Source organism: Rhinoderma darwinii, chromosome 6, assembly GCF_050947455.1.
Source record: "Rhinoderma darwinii isolate aRhiDar2 chromosome 6, aRhiDar2.hap1, whole genome shotgun sequence".
Taxonomy (NCBI): Eukaryota; Metazoa; Chordata; class Amphibia; order Anura; family Rhinodermatidae; genus Rhinoderma; species Rhinoderma darwinii.
The window spans coordinates 47,159,144-47,175,137 of record NC_134692.1 but is presented as its reverse complement, the minus strand read 5'-3'; the positions used below and the strand labels follow the sequence as shown (position 1 = coordinate 47,175,137).

Below are 15,994 nucleotides of genomic sequence, written 5' to 3'. Positions count from 1 at the left end.
CTATCTATATTACGGACTTGGAATCAACCAAGAGTTCTCCCTCCTTCTTCCTATGGATCATGACAAATGGCATAGTCATGATCTCATGATTCACCTAGTCATCTTTAAACTGGAATATTCACCGTATTGGATCCCATAATAACATTGACTTCATGAAGCACATGAACGCCATTTTGTAGTCATGCTTCAGAGAAAGCAGAGTGGAAGAACCCCAAGAATCTCTGCATCTCAGGACACCAAGTAAGATTTAAGGGGGTAAAACTGAACAAAAATTGAATGTTTAATGTTGCCTGGACTTCTACTTTAAATCCTCTATACAAAAAAACAACTGTATGACAGATTAAACAGCCCAGCCTGGCATTATATTATTATTATAATAGGTCTACATACTCTGTGGCCACTTTATTAGGTACACCTACTCATTACTAATGCATCTATTCAGCCAATCACCTGGCAACAACTCCATGCATAAAAAAAGAAAACATGGTCAAGAGGTTCAGTCATTGTTCAGACCATACATAAGACAGTTTCTCCCGGTTATACAGGATCTTGTGCAAAACAAAGCATCTGGTAAGCACCAGTCTTGTGAGCAAAGCGGTCTTACTAATGACCAGTCCGACGAACAGCCAGGTTAGTTCAAGAGAACAGACCGCAGTAACTCAAATATCAATGCATTACAACAGTAGTATGCAGAAGAGATTCTCTGAACACACAATATTAAAACCTGAAAAGGGGTTGTCTTACGATGGACACTTATTACCTATCCACAGGATAGCTGAAAAAGGTCTGGTCGCTGGGGGGGGGGGGGTCCAGAGCTACCCATTTCTCTTTGACGCATTACTGCAGTTAGGAGGAGTTTGAATCGAGCAGTGGTCACGCATGCGCACGCACTGCCCCTCCATTCAAGGTCTATTATATAATGGGGTATTCCCATCTCACAAATTAAAGGTATGTTGCGGAGATACGCCACATCACTTTGCGATTGATGGGGTTCAGGACCACTCTGATCCTGAGAATGAAGGGGCCGCAGCGATGATTTAGCCCTTTATCTCCTCCTAAGTTATCCCTGCATAGTGGCGCTCCTGGAATAGCGGGTGGCCACAGAACCCTTGAGTAGAGAAAAACAGTGAAGGGGCCCCAGGGCACAGCGGTTGGTCGCGCCCTTGTGCAGGGAAAACCAGTAATTCACCGACCACACCAGTCTATACTCCCTTCAATTTAAAACAAGATAACGAGGTATCAGTTCGTACAGGATTGCCAAAACTGAACAAATGAAGATTGTAAAATGCTGTCGGACTTTATCTTAAAATTCCCCAATCATCCACCCTTCCTTATGTGAACAGTTCTGGATCATTGTGGTGGAGTGATGGTGTGGGCAATGATGCTGGTGTATTGTTCTTAACCAAAGCACATCCGAGCATGAGCGGCCTCAAACAAGCCTCTAAAGGCTTCATCCAGCAGGATAACACAGCATGTCCCATGCCAAGAAAGTCATTTCAAGCTGGGTTCACCAAGAATGACAATAACTTTGGAGTATTCCAATTAACTGCATAATCACCAGATTTGAATGACCTTTTGTTTGTGTTGTGAGAGTCGTAATGTGAAAAGTGCAGAAGTCAAATCTGCAGTGAAAGTCATGATGCCATCATATCAACATGGACCAGAATCTCTGGGGAATGTTTCTAGCACCTTGTTGGATTAATACCTCAAAAAATTCAGCCAGTGCTAAAGAAAAAAGGGAATAAATAGAGGTCCTGCCTAGTACAAGAAAGGTGTACCTTATAAAGTGGCCACTGAGTTTCTATAGAGCGATTATAACGGAGCGCTGAACATTCTCTAACTTGTAGCTCTGTAATACAGGAAGATACAATTTGGTGGTCAGACATAGAACTTGGGGCGTGAGGCTGAATAATGTAAAGCCATATAAAAGGCTATATAGGCACTATGTACATTGTTTGCACTTCATAATGAAACATGTGCATACATATGTACATAAATATAGCTTTCAATTGAGGCGGCAAGGGGAAAGAGGAAATCTGTGCCAGTACATACAGAAAAGTGCATCCAGAACCTCTCCTATATCTGTTTTTCCAAAACTAGAGGGTTTTTTTTCTCTTTAGATAATGCAGCTAGCCCCTACTATGGCAGTGGTTATATATTATAGTATGTATATACAGCACTATGCCTTAAAACTCTGGGTTTATAAAATATTTCAGATTTGGTAAGACTAATGAAAGGCAATGCCCATTGGAAAACGAATATACATTCTGTTCTAGAGTCTAGCCCCTTATTAACCAATGACTTACGGATGTAGCCATCTTTATCTTCACTCTGATAACTTGCTGCAGCGTGATATTACACAACAACAGCCATTGCAAAAGTAAAGATAAAGGATCTTTCCACTGTTTATTTAATGCGTTAAAAGTCAAGATAAAGACGGCTACATCTGTAACTGCACGTCATGGTCGGTGGGGGTAGTATGGTGGGGACTGACACCTCATTAACGGCGGGGGTCAGAGTTAACTATGATTCCAGCCATTTAACCACTTAGATGCTGCGGTCAATAGTGAGGCTAGACAATACCAAGGTCTCTAAGCCGTTAGAATATTGACACCACGCGCAACGCGATCGCAGGGTGCTGATGGTTGCCATGACAGCCAGAGGGACTGTTGAAAGCCCCATGGTCTGCAAACTTTCTGCTTTTATTAAGCTCTGCAAGAAGCCATTAAATATCACAATATGTGATATTGTGCTATTAGATTGTTGGTACATTACACTGTAACAATCTCTTATTCAAGTACCCTAGGGGGGGGCTGAAAAATAAAAATAAAAAAATTTGGAAAATCGTTACGTTTTTAGTAATGTAGGAAAAATTAAAAAATATATAAAAATTTAAGGAAAAAAATAAACATTTTCTTCTAAAGTAATGCAAAAAACATAATTGGTATCGCAGGCGTCCATAAAAATCTGTACTTTTCAAATATGGTAAAAATTAAAAATTACAGCTTGTCCCACAAAAAACAAGCCCTCACACAACTCCATTGATGGGAAAAAAAATATGGGTCTCAGAATATGGTGACACAAAAGCAATTAAAAACGACAACTCATTCCGCAAAAAAACAGCCTTCATATGGCTATGTCGACAGAAAAGTAAAAAAAATGATGGCTCTTGGAAAACTCCAAGCTGGACGTACGCGATACTTCAAAATGCACCTACCTGGGCCCATGTACTAAATACTGGCTATACATACAGACTGATGATATAAGCATTTATACTGAAGACATGCCACTTAGCATTTATCATATAGAGACCCTGTTGGGCCAGGAGTTTGCAGGAGATAAAACAGCTGAATAAAATGATGGGTAACCTGTAAAGACTTTTTATCCAGGTGTCAGGCTTCAAGGCTTATTGTCTACTATGTAGCATGTCCTTTTCCAATGGTGCACAGCACTCAGACTGACATAAAGGCAGTATGCATCTTTGAACGCTATAACCACAAAATGTTGTTAAACAACTTGCAGACAGAATGTATTGGATTATCATAGTAAATTGTGTTATCTTTAATAAGTATTTTACTTTACAAATAATAATTATTATTGTTATTAATAATAATAATAATAATAATAATAATAATTTGCCATTCTGAATTGAAAAAGTTGGATGTCAACACCTGTGGGAGCTTAAAGGGGTTATCCCAAGATCAACATTTATTAACTATCCACAGGATAGGTGATAAATGTCTGATCGCTGGGAACCTCACTGATCACTGGACAGGGGTCCTGGGGTCCACGCTCCTCCTCACTGCGGTGCCACTCCAGTCAAAGTCTATGGAACTGACAACGCTCGGCTGTTTCTATCAGCGCCATAGACATTGAATGGATCTGGAGGGCTCATGCTCTTCCTCCGCTTCATTCAAGCCCCTCCTCACCGCGAGGGGTGCAGTGAGGAGGAACGGGAGACTCGGGGGCCCCAAAACTAGTGATAGTTGGAGCCCTACAGCGATCAGACATTTACCTCCTATCCTGTTGATATGTGATAAATGTTGATCTAGGGATAACCCCAGTAAATGGAAGTCATATTGGTTATCACCCAGCTTTGACAGAAACAAATATTTTATTCAGTCATCATTTAGTTACATCTACCCTTTTTTACAGGGTAAATGCTCTTTGACGTCATCTTTCTATGGAGGATGTTCGGTAGCAAAAAAACAAAACAAAAACTAAAGTATGATCCCCACTTATCTGCATTAAGTAACATTTTGAAGTTTTGCAAAAGGTGCAACATGCCTTTGAAATAGGAGTAAGCAATGACAAGCAATAGTATCAGGTAATATTAATATCAGATGCTACAGGCAGTTTGGCTTCTGGCTGCTTACCCGTATGACTCCTCTTATGGACCATTAGCACATTGGGGCCAATGCAAATCATGCCACAGACGTCACATTTCAGTTTACCATTCGGAAGCCGGATTCCACCATCCAGGGACAGATCCTGGCTCATGCGGCTGTCGGAGATCCCATTGGTCTCAGCCGCTGACTCTTCGAGTCCACTCTCATCATCCTGTGACTGTAGTGGGGTGTCCCGGCGAAGCGTCTTTCGTTCTCCTTCTTCATCACTGTGCATCTCCAATTTCACAGAATTTGCTATAAATATAAGAAGGCAACATTTATACTTACAAGGCAGATCACTGTAATTATTAACTTATTTTTTTCACTCTTCATATCATTTTCTTAAAGTTACACTACCACATCATGCTGTATATTTTACCATGATATAGTATACATTCTCTTTAATCTACATTATTTATGTTTATACCGTACTTCATGGGTATATACATCACCTGTAAAACAAAAAAAGTCTTTGACTTGTCCTGCTTTGTCAGGTTTTAAAATAATATAACCACTAGAATGATGAACTCTTACCATATACTTGTACACATAAGACTATGCACACTCTTGCATTTAGTGCGTGAAAAGGGTTGTCACCTCCACATATTCTATTTACCATGCGGAGGCAGATTAAGAATAATAAAGAAACACTCCGGGGGAGTCGATTTTGGGCATAGAGAGTACATTGATGCCCGTCTCTTCTGGTTTGTTGGAGGAGCGCAGCAGGCTGTGATAGTGACCTGCCACATAAAGTGACACATGAATGACAATGTCCTCCTTGACAGGGGCATTTCTTAGCAATGTTTGCCTCCTTATGATCAGAAGATAAGACAATGCAGAAGTGACAACCCGAGCAGCAAATGTAAAGACAATCCAAAACAGAAGAAACATAAAACATCTTGATTTACCCTTTTCTGCCCTCTAAAAGAAGTTGTTGTTTTAGTTGTTGTTTTTTTTCCTAGGTATTAGATATTACCTGCATTTAGAAACTAACGTGATAAAAATCACAGGAAACCTACAAGTGAACATTACAGTGCCATTTTTTTAAGCAAACCACTATGTTAGAAACAAAATATAAAAAGGATGATACATTTTAAGTAATAGGATACATTCAGAACAAATAACAGCTATCTGTAAAAAATACACGGATGTTCTTACATCAGACCAGTACAAAAAAAACATGAAGTTTAAAGATTACTCTAGTAGACAGAGTTGACTGTTTCTAGCTCCCAACTTCTCACCATATGGTCTCATCTTGCAGCTTTTTGGCCTTTCTCCAGTAGGACAGAACAGCTGCCAGGTGTTTGCTGCAAGCGGTTTGCCCCTCTCCTTGTGGTGTGTCTGTATGTGCCCACAAGTAAGGGTGTAGGGTCTCTGGCAACGCAGGAAGAAGTGGAGCCTGACCTCAAGCAGCCCTGGCCTCCTGCTTAGCACATCTCCATCCTTCCACTTATAGATCCTGCCGTCAGTACTTGTTGTGTGCCTGTATCCTCTCCCACTGGGATGGAACGGCGAACAGCAGGTCTCCATAGAGGATAAAGGCTGCAAGAGGGATCTCCTCACTGCTATACAGAATCTACTGTACCTGTATAACAAAAATAATACAGGCACAGGATACGGCTACCGTCAACGTGTCGATCGGAGCAACCAAAGGAAAAGTCATTTGATAGAACTACAAAAGCAATAACGACCCATATTATAAGGAATACGATCAGACACCCGTTATTACCAGACAGCATCAATATGGGAGAAAATTGATTACACTTTCCATTTTATTGACATACTGCACAGAGATTAAAATTTGCTGTTAAAAAACTCTTATGTAAAAAAAGAAATAAAAAAATTGAAATGCATTGTGGAGATCCCAAGTGTACACCATTAAATGCTATACTTCTGGTTTGTTATACGGTTATTCCCATCATTTCTGGATATCCCTCTTCTACTACTCGGTCAGTCTCAATATTCACTGTATATCTGTCATTTTTCCTCAAACAGTACAATAGGTCCAGTCCAGAGTGTTTAAAACGGTGCTGCAATGCATTCTTAGGCTGGGTTCACACAGAGTTTTTTGCAGCAGGAAAATCTGCTTCAAAATTCCGTTTGGAATTTTGAGGCAGATTTTCCTCCGCCTGCACGCCGATTTTCGCTGTTTTTCGCCCGCGGCCATTGAGCGTCGCGGGCATAATACGCAGCTAAATACATTTCTCTGCCTCCCATTGATGTCAATGGAAGGTCAGAGGCGTAGACGCCCGAAGATAGTGTATGTCCCAATGAAATCAATGTGAGGCATTTTTGGCGCGTTTTCCGACGCAGTTTCCACGTCAAAAAAACTCTGTGTGAAGGGGACTGACACAAACAGTGAGATTAATACATCTCCTATTCCGGTATGTTTTTGCAGACCCGTACCGTCATTCAAGACTATGGGTCTGTGAAAATAAAATTTTACGGATATGTTGCTAGGAAACGCCTATTACTTGACCGTCCTATGAGTGTGGACCGCAAAATATCGATGACGCATGGAAAATGGCCGTAATGTACAGAAATATGGAATATTTGTGGAAGCAAACTGGAGGTACTTAGGACCCAAATACGGAAACTACGATCCGTATTTGCGGCCCAATTTACGGCAACGGTCGTGTGCATGAGTAAAGGTTAGATTCCAGGCCATGGAGCGTAGCAAATACCCAAAGTCAAAATCTTTTTAGTTCATAGCCTAGACAGGGAATTGTAATGTACATTGAAAGATAAAAAAGGTATACATATCACATCTAAGCAAATAAAATAGTAGAATAAAGGTGGTTTTATACAGGCAGATTTTCGCCCGGTAATGAGCGCCGATTGACAAGAACAGCATGTCTATTGGCGCTAGTTTGCTCCATTTGAATGGAGCAATCTTAAATTTTGCACGCTTGACAGTCCCGTTCACACGTTCGGCTGACAACAATGTACGAGCGCTCGTTCATCCGATCGTTAGCCCGTGTAAAAGTCTAATCTACAAGTCTAATCATCAGACAAGGTGATAATTAATGGCACGTAGATAAGCATGTCCCAGGCTGAGTCACATACCAGAAGACTACTCTACCTCAATATTGATCGCTGCAAGATTACAGTGATATTTCTTACCAAGTGCAGGAAATATTTATTTGCATGTTTTTAATATAGTGGTTCTTGACAAAGCGTTGGGGTATTGCGTCTAGGTAAAATTTGACTTGAGGGTGCTTCAAAACTCGCAAGCAAAAAGCAAATCGAGTGCAACAGTTAATTGCCTTTGTGTTAATTCTGCAACTAGGTGCAATACTATGAGCAACAAGTAGTATACTTACATAGTGTCGGACTACTGTGTAGAATATCACAGAATTATCGACGATAAAATCTATTCTTTACTAAAAAAAAATAAATTATAATTTTGTGAGTGGAAACTATTCTACCCCTCTCCTACTATCTGCTGAGTCTATGAATAAAATGCTAAAAATCCAATGAAGACTAACACTAAAATAGGCAATGTATTCGGGTTGTACTTCACATTATAAAGTGTTTACAGACCTGCGGCATACTTTGTCTTTTAATCGCCGGAACATGCAGACACCTCTGAAATCAATGTCATTTTTATAGTTTCACAACCTGTTGTTCTCAGCCTTTGATAAGGGAATGTGACAACCATCTCATCATTATGAAAGCCTTCACTATCTTTCTTTCCTTGTGCTGTTTGAGCAACTTTCTCAGTAACTGCCTCTTCCTGAATTCACATGACATTTTAAAAGTTGCCTCATGTAGCGGATAATCTCAAATTATCAAAAGAAAACATCTTAGAAACAAGATGTGGAAAAAAACAAAAAACTGTAAGAGTTCTTGTTTTGTTCATGTTCAGCAATGTTTTTCCACGATAGGACCATGATACAAGAGAGTCCTGTGAATCACGTATTTAGGTATCACCAGGAATGTCCTTTCCGTTCATGACCAATCTCTGATATAAAATACCCAAAAATTGAACTTAAAAGTACAGGGGCTAAAAAGAAGCCAACACTAGGAAAAATTCTAAAAACTCAACTAAAGCACAATGGAACTCAAAAAATATGTTGTATGGAGTCCTCCAGGACAAGTCAGGTAATGCTTACTGTAGAGAGCCCCAAGTTTATCAAGTATGGTTCCCAAAAGCAGATCATAAATTATATATATATATATATATATATATATATATATATATATATATACAGTCCAGATACAGATGAACACAGCACTCCAACAAATCCAGAAAATCAGGCCATGTGCTCGTCACCAGGGGATGACTCAATTCCCCACTTTAGATAGAGAAAAACCATAGAACGCAGTAACGGCACCGTCACTAAAGTGGGGAAGATGAAAACAGGGTGGATTTATTCACCTCAAGACAGCGAAGTTTCGGTTCAACAGGAACCCTTCTCAAGCTTGTCTTATATATATATATACACACACACATAGAGAAGTAAAGAAATCTTGCAGCACTCCAATATGCGAAAAAATGGTGGTTTGTTAAGTCAACAAAAAAGCGACATTTCTGTCCAACAATAGGACCTTTATCAAGCATGATAAAGGTCCTAGAAACGTCGCTTTTTTGTTGATTGAATAAACCACCATTTCTTCAAATATTGGAGTGCTGCAAGATTTCTTTACTTCTCTAGTCCTTGGATCAGGACGACTTGCTTGGCACCCATACAACTGCCTTTTATGAGTGCTGCTGCTTTATATATGTGACCTTCTGCTCAACGGGAAGTTTTTGTCCTCCCTGAGCACGATATATATATATATATATATATATATATATATATATATATATATGTATATTTCCTTGAAGTTCGGTGTCCAAAAGTAGCTACATCTGCTTCAAAGGGGATAACCATACAAATACCTTCTCATAGGTTTACCAAAAAGAGCTTTCAGACGTCAATTTGTTTTCTGCCGATTACCCTTTAATAAGATCCTATTGTCCAAGTGATCCTATTTTCATGCAAATTTGTGAATGCAAAAGAGTAGCACAGGCTAATATACTCTCTCTATAAGGGTATTCATTCTAACTTTAAAGATCAACTCCCAAATGGAGACATGAAGTCCCCTAGAAATACACAGGGGGAATTTATCAACGACTGAACGCAATTATTGTGGTGTTAACCCTATTTGTGCATCAATTTCCAATTTCTTGCCGATTTACACAGCCTTTGGCCGGATTTAGACAAACGTGAGCGTTTTGCGCGCGTGGCAGCAGCGTGTCAGCTCCGTGTGTCCTGTTCATATGGCTGCGCGGCTGCGTGCTTTTCGCGCAGCCGCCATCATTATGACACTCGGTTTGGATGTTTGTAAACAGAAAAGCACGTGGTGCTTTTCTGTTTACATTCATTCTTTTACTGCTGTTGCGCGAATAACGCTTGTCCCATGGAAGTGCTTCCGTGGGGCATGTGTGATTTGCACGCACCCATTGACTTCAATGGGTGCGTTATGCGTGAAAAACGACTAAATATAGAACATGTTGTGAGTTTTACACAGCGGACTCACGCTGCGCAAAACTCACGGACTGTCTGCACTGCCCCATAGACTTGTTTAGGTCCGTGCTACCCACGTGAATACCATGCGGGCTGCACGGACGCAAATCACGTTCGTCTGAATCCGCCCTTTGTCAAAGAGTGGGTGAGGCTTAGTGTAAGGTGCAGTACCAAACCTGGCACGACAATTTCACTAGAATTTACCCCAGAGACAGGTGTAAATTGTAGTGGAAATCTACACCAGCTCAGAGCTGTGCGTCAAAATTTACTTTTCGTGGGCACAGACCCCCAGAGAGGCAGCTAATTTATTAAAAGGCGTGCGCCTCTTAATAAATAAGGTGCATCTTACTCCAGCACGGTTTACATTAAGACTGGTGTATGAAAAGTCAGGTCTTAATAAATTCAGCCCATAGTGTGTAGAATAAATACAATTAAGAAATAAGTGATTACTAGTGGAACTGAAACATTGTTACACCCTAATGAATTAATACAATTTGATACTTTAATTTCAGAGAGTTGCCATGCTGTGGGCACTTCTACTCAAGGCTCCATCTAGGTTAGCTCTACAGAGGCAAATGGGCTCTGCAATGCCTGGGAAGACTCAATCAAGACACAAGTTTTCACACCAGCTGCGCAATACTTGCACAATATTTCTTCTATGGTGTGTGTTCGTTTGCACAAAAATTGTGTTTACCTGATATACTTTGCAACACCTCGCAAGTCCAACAAAGTAATAACTCCATTTGTAAATAAAATATTTTTTTGTTCATCCGTCTTTACAAGTACACAAAAGTAAATATCTCCAGGTAAAGGAAAAAGTTGAGTAACATACAGTAGATTTGTGGGATTGTTTGCCAATATAATAGATTCAGTCTGGAACCATAAGAAATGTAATGATCTGGGCTGGAGTATTTTAAAACTTATCAAAATATTTCAATATAGTAAAATAATATTATGGCAAACTTTTGTAAATCTAGAAAACTGAAAAAAACAGAATTTATAAAAGTAGATTAGGCTTCGTTCACATCTTCGCCGGGACTCTGTTCATGGGTTCCGTCGGACCTTTCCGTCAGGGGAACCCATGAACAGAGTCCCGACGAAGAGATAGATAGATAGATAGATAGATAGATATGAGATAGATCGATAGATATGAGATAGATCGATAGATCGATAGATCGATAGATCGATAGATAGATAGATAGATAGATAGATAGATAGATAGATAGATAGATAGATAGATAGATAGATAGGAGCCTCACAAATCAGGTTTAAAAGCCACTCATTTTCTTAGTCTCGTATCTCCTGTTGATTTGCGCACAGCTTTTAAGAGTTGTGTTGAAGTGTGCAGTGACAACTAAAACACAGTCTCCCTTTCACATCAGGAAAGTCCCTGAAGTCTCATTACTTATTTGATACCCAGAAGACAAGAAATCCCGTCCCTGCAGAGTTTCACAGCAAGAAATCCGCAGCAGGATAAAAGCCAAGAGGATCTATCAGAGTACAAGTATCTCACTGACCAGGAACTAGAGGCACGCTGGAACGTCACTAACTAAACAAAACAAGGAGGAGACTTTATAAAGGGTTTTATGTCAGTTTTATGTCAGTAAAGATACCAAAAATATGGTGAACGTCATATTAGCGCAAGAATTCACAAATTGACAGTTTTCTGCTGCTCACATTTTTTTTAAAGTGGGCGGGTATTAGCTGAAGGGGTGGGGCCGACCACAGCCCAACAAATTGAATAGACTTTATAGCAGAAACGAAGTTCACTTTGTGGTGCACAATCACCACAATAGCTATTGACCGCAGCATCTAAGTGGCTACAGAGTCAGGCGGCTCGATTGCGCCAAACTAATATGATGCCATGGCAGCCAAGGGCCTAACAAATTCCCTTAAGCCTGCCAGGGCTATTTGACTATAATATTTAATTAATTACTGACAGGCAATAATGCTTTGGTATACTGAATATACCAAAGCATTATACAAGCTATTAAATGATCACATTGTAAAGTCCACTAATAGGACCAAACTAATTAAAGAGGTTGTCCAGTCATAAAAAAATTTCATAATATCTGATCGATGGGTGACTGACTCCTGGCACTCCACAATCAGCTGTTTTGAATGGGCCGCGACACTTATGCGAGCGCTGTGTCCCCTTCATTCCTTACCTGCTAGTACGATCAATCGCCGACGCACTTGTAGTGGCGAGTCACAGAATTACAGTCTTCTCCCATTGAAGTGAATGAGAGAAGGCTATAATACTGTTAACCCCTGCCACAAAGTGTGTCGACGTTTCACAGCACGAGCAGTGACAATAATAAAGGGGATAGGCCATCAATTTTTTATAACTAGACAACCCCTTTAATAAAAAATAAAGTTATATAAAATGTATTCAAAATAAAAATACAAAAGTTGGAGAAAAAAACAAAACTTTTTTTAAAAATAAGTTGTTTTATTGGGCAAAAGTGTTTCAATAGATCCTGTACATATTTTGTATTGTCGCAATCATAGTGACACGTATTACAAAGTTATCACATTATTCATACCACACAGCGAACATCGTAAATATAAAAGTGCAAAAAAAAACAACAACTGAATTCTTTTGCTCATTCTCCCCCAAAAAATACAAAATAAAAGTTAAATCATTTATTCCTATGCACCCAGAAATGGTGGCATAAAAAAAATATATATATATATGCCTCATCCCGCAATAAAATAAGCCCTCATATTGTTACATAGATGGAAAAATAAGAAAATAAAAATAAAAGTTATGGCTTTCAGAATGCTGCAACATTGTACATGTATTTTATTGTGCAAAAAGTAGTAAAACATAAATAAACTCTACATATTTGGTAATCGTACTGACCCAAGAAATAGAGGTAACACAAATGACACTGCACAGTTAATGGCGTGCATTATAAAATAAAAAAAGAAAAAAAACCAAATTGATGTTTTTATTTTTCCATTCTCTTCCCCCCCCCCCCCAAAAAAAATAAGTTAAGTAATAAGTTATATGCAACCCAAAAATGGTGCCATTGGAAAAATACTCCCATAAAATACAAGCCCTCATACTGCTACGTTGACAGAAAAATATAAAGTTATGGCTCTTGGAATGTGAGGATGCAAAAACAAAAACATTCCTGTGGTCATTAAAGGGGTTTTCCCAGAATAAAAAAACTATCACCTATCCACCGTAGGGAGGAGGAGCTTGAATAGAGCGGAAGTCAAGCATGTGCCCGCCGCTTCATTCAATATCTTGGAGAATGACGGAAACAGTCGAGCGCTGTGCTTGGCTGTTGCCGTCACTAACATAGGGCCAGTTCACACCGTTTTTTTTGGCGTTGATTTTGACGCGGAAACCGCGTCGGAATCAGCGACAAACGGCCGAAACCGCCTCCCATTGATTTCAATGGGAGACGGAGGAGTATTTTTCCCGCGGCGGCACTTAGTTGCTCGCAGAAAATAAAAGCGCCATGCTCTTTCTTGCCGCGGTTCCGCCTCTGACCTCCCATTGAATAGGAGGCAAAGAAAGGGTTTTTTGCTCGCGGCCATCAATGACTGCGGGCGAAAAACGCGGCAAGAAAGTGCAGGCAGGTCAAAATCTGCCTGCAAATTCCTCCGTGTTAACAGGGCCATAGACTTTGAATGGAGCGGCAGTGCGTATTGTCGACCGCCCTTGCATTCAATATCCTCCTCACTGCGGTCGAGTTCAGAACCCTAGTTATTGCGAACGGTGGGGGTGCCAGCGGTGGGGCCCCCAGTGATCAGAAAATTATCACCTATACTAAATTAGGCTCAGTCTTTCTGATGGCTGGGGGTCCCAGCATGGGGACACTTTGTGATTAGCTTATTGTCAAGGGACCCTTCTAAATAGTAGGGTTTGTCCGAAGTGGAGAACTCCTTTAATGATCCAGTCTGAACCTACCAGCAGACATACCTCATGACCGGTCCATAAAATCTTAAATATAATTATAATGTGTTTAATTTTTTTAATTTTGCTGTTTTTTTTTAGGTTTTTGCTTTCATGAGATTGAGGCAAAAAAACACTTAGTCCATAGGGAAATTATTATTTTTCCCTAATACAAAACATAAGACCCATAACTTACGCACAATCTGTACTATGAAACAAACCTGTACATGAATTAAGTCAACGTCCAACCTATCAGAAGTAGTCGACTGCAATATTTATTCCGTCAAAAAAACAGAACCCTTTCAGAACGATGACAAACAGAAACCATTAGCAAAGTATCCGTCACCATTGAGATCAATGGTGATGCAAAAAGAAGCTATGGTTTCAGTTTGCCATTCCGTTGAGGGGTTCCCCCGACGAAAAGCTCCAACGGAACCCCTCAACGGAAAGACAATGCTGATGCGAACAGGCCCTTATCAATCACATCTAAGTTCATAACTTAGATGTGATAGATTACAGGTGAATCCTGTGTGACTCGCTTTCACTGAACCCATCAGTGCCACTGACCTGACAGATTCAGGTCTTCGCGCGCGATACAGCTGCTCTGTATACAGGATACAGAGCGGCTGTATCTCAAAGAGTAAAAATAATTTTTAATAAAAAGTATTTTGAAAGTTGCACCACTAACACTGAAACACTGTTTTATTAAAAAGAAATAAAAAAATTAAAAAAGGTGTACATAAGTGCTGTGTTATACAACAGAGTATTTGGCACATGGTTGCATTGCATTACATACACCCGAATTTGGTTGCCAACAATTCATGTTTAAAGGGGCCAACTGTTGGCAGCTGAAATTTACTGAAAATAGGGTTGTGTGGATAGACTGGGACGTTGACCAGAACCTTATGCAGTGAAACCACAGGATGTCTGCATTCAGCTAACATGAAGCTACTTGATATGCAAAGGCCAAGAATGGAGACGTTTGGAGAGTTAGAAGCAGATATTTACCGCTGTGCACTGTCTAGATCTGTAAAGAAGTGTTAAAAATGTTTGCACGCAACTTTTCAGGTGAAGTCTTACGTCCTTATCCACAGAGCGGAATTTTCATTTGGACTTCGCCCTGAAATACGCTGGTGTTTCACGTCCCATTGTTTTCCATGGGAATCCACACCATAGTATTTTTCCACCCCAGATTTGAAGATCTGCGTTGCAAAAAAAACAAAAATGAAAAAAAACAAAAAACTTCCTAAAACTGTTTTCAATGTTTGGTAGCCCAATGCGGTGCAGCTCCATTGAATGGGACTAATCAGATTGCGGATCCGCAACACATGAAACTGCAAATTTACATTTGTGTCCCTATCTGACATATTGCTAGGTTATATTGAACGTCATCTATAGCCAGGCTTATGACTATAATACTAGTAATTCTACAAATCCAAGCCTGTATACATGACTGGTACATCACAGTGCTAACCAAGATTCTATAAATATTACAGCAATGTATAACCTTCTACAAGCCACATTAAATTTACATTACCAAGTGGTTCTTGGTCTTATCTTACAGGAAACTCGTTGGGTGTCACGTATAAAAGAAAGGTTTTCGACACGTCATTGGTCAACTTTACGTGCTTCAATGTCACAAAACGTTTTATGTTGCACAATGCCCGACAACTGTTAAATCTCTGAAATTTCTTGTTGGTCAGACAGTTCCAGTAAACAACTGTATGCATATTTGGCGCACTCTCATAAGTCATTTTTATGACATTTTTATATTCGAGCCTTATGTATCCATGTGTGATGCCTCTATAATATACAGAGGTCGATACATTATATCAAGCACTGAAGATCATAACCCCAAGCACTGGAAAGGACGATGTCTGAATAAAAAATGAATGAGCTTTAGGAGGACAGTGCCTTTCTAGCAAATAATTATATCAAAGAAATCGTGGGATAAGAAATATAGGATCCCCACATGGACACACCCTACTTTGCTCTAGCGGCACCAATACTAGCTTACAGCCATGAAACCGGTTGCATAACACTTTCCTTAGAAAGAAGCTGCAATTAATGAATTCACCCCCTGGCTGACCCATCCCGGCTGCTCAACAAAGGAGTTTCCTGCAATACAGAACTTTTTTTTTCTTTTTATATATACTTGACTTGTCACATGGGATGTCTAAAAT

General features: G+C 39.9%; 1 protein-coding gene across 3 annotated transcripts in view; it reads right to left on the bottom strand.

Moving 5' to 3' along the window:
* The window catches only part of IKZF2 (IKAROS family zinc finger 2), a 77,147-nt gene that overhangs the window by 20,694 nt on the left and 40,459 nt on the right, over positions 1–15,994 (bottom strand). For 2 of the 3 annotated variants that reach the window (XM_075829646.1, XM_075829648.1), the window contains exon 4: positions 4,377–4,643. In XM_075829646.1, coding sequence (XP_075685761.1) covers positions 4,377–4,643 — 267 coding nt within the window. The remainder of the gene's footprint in view (positions 1–4,376; positions 4,644–15,994) is intronic. The other variant, XM_075829647.1, reaches the window with a different exon arrangement.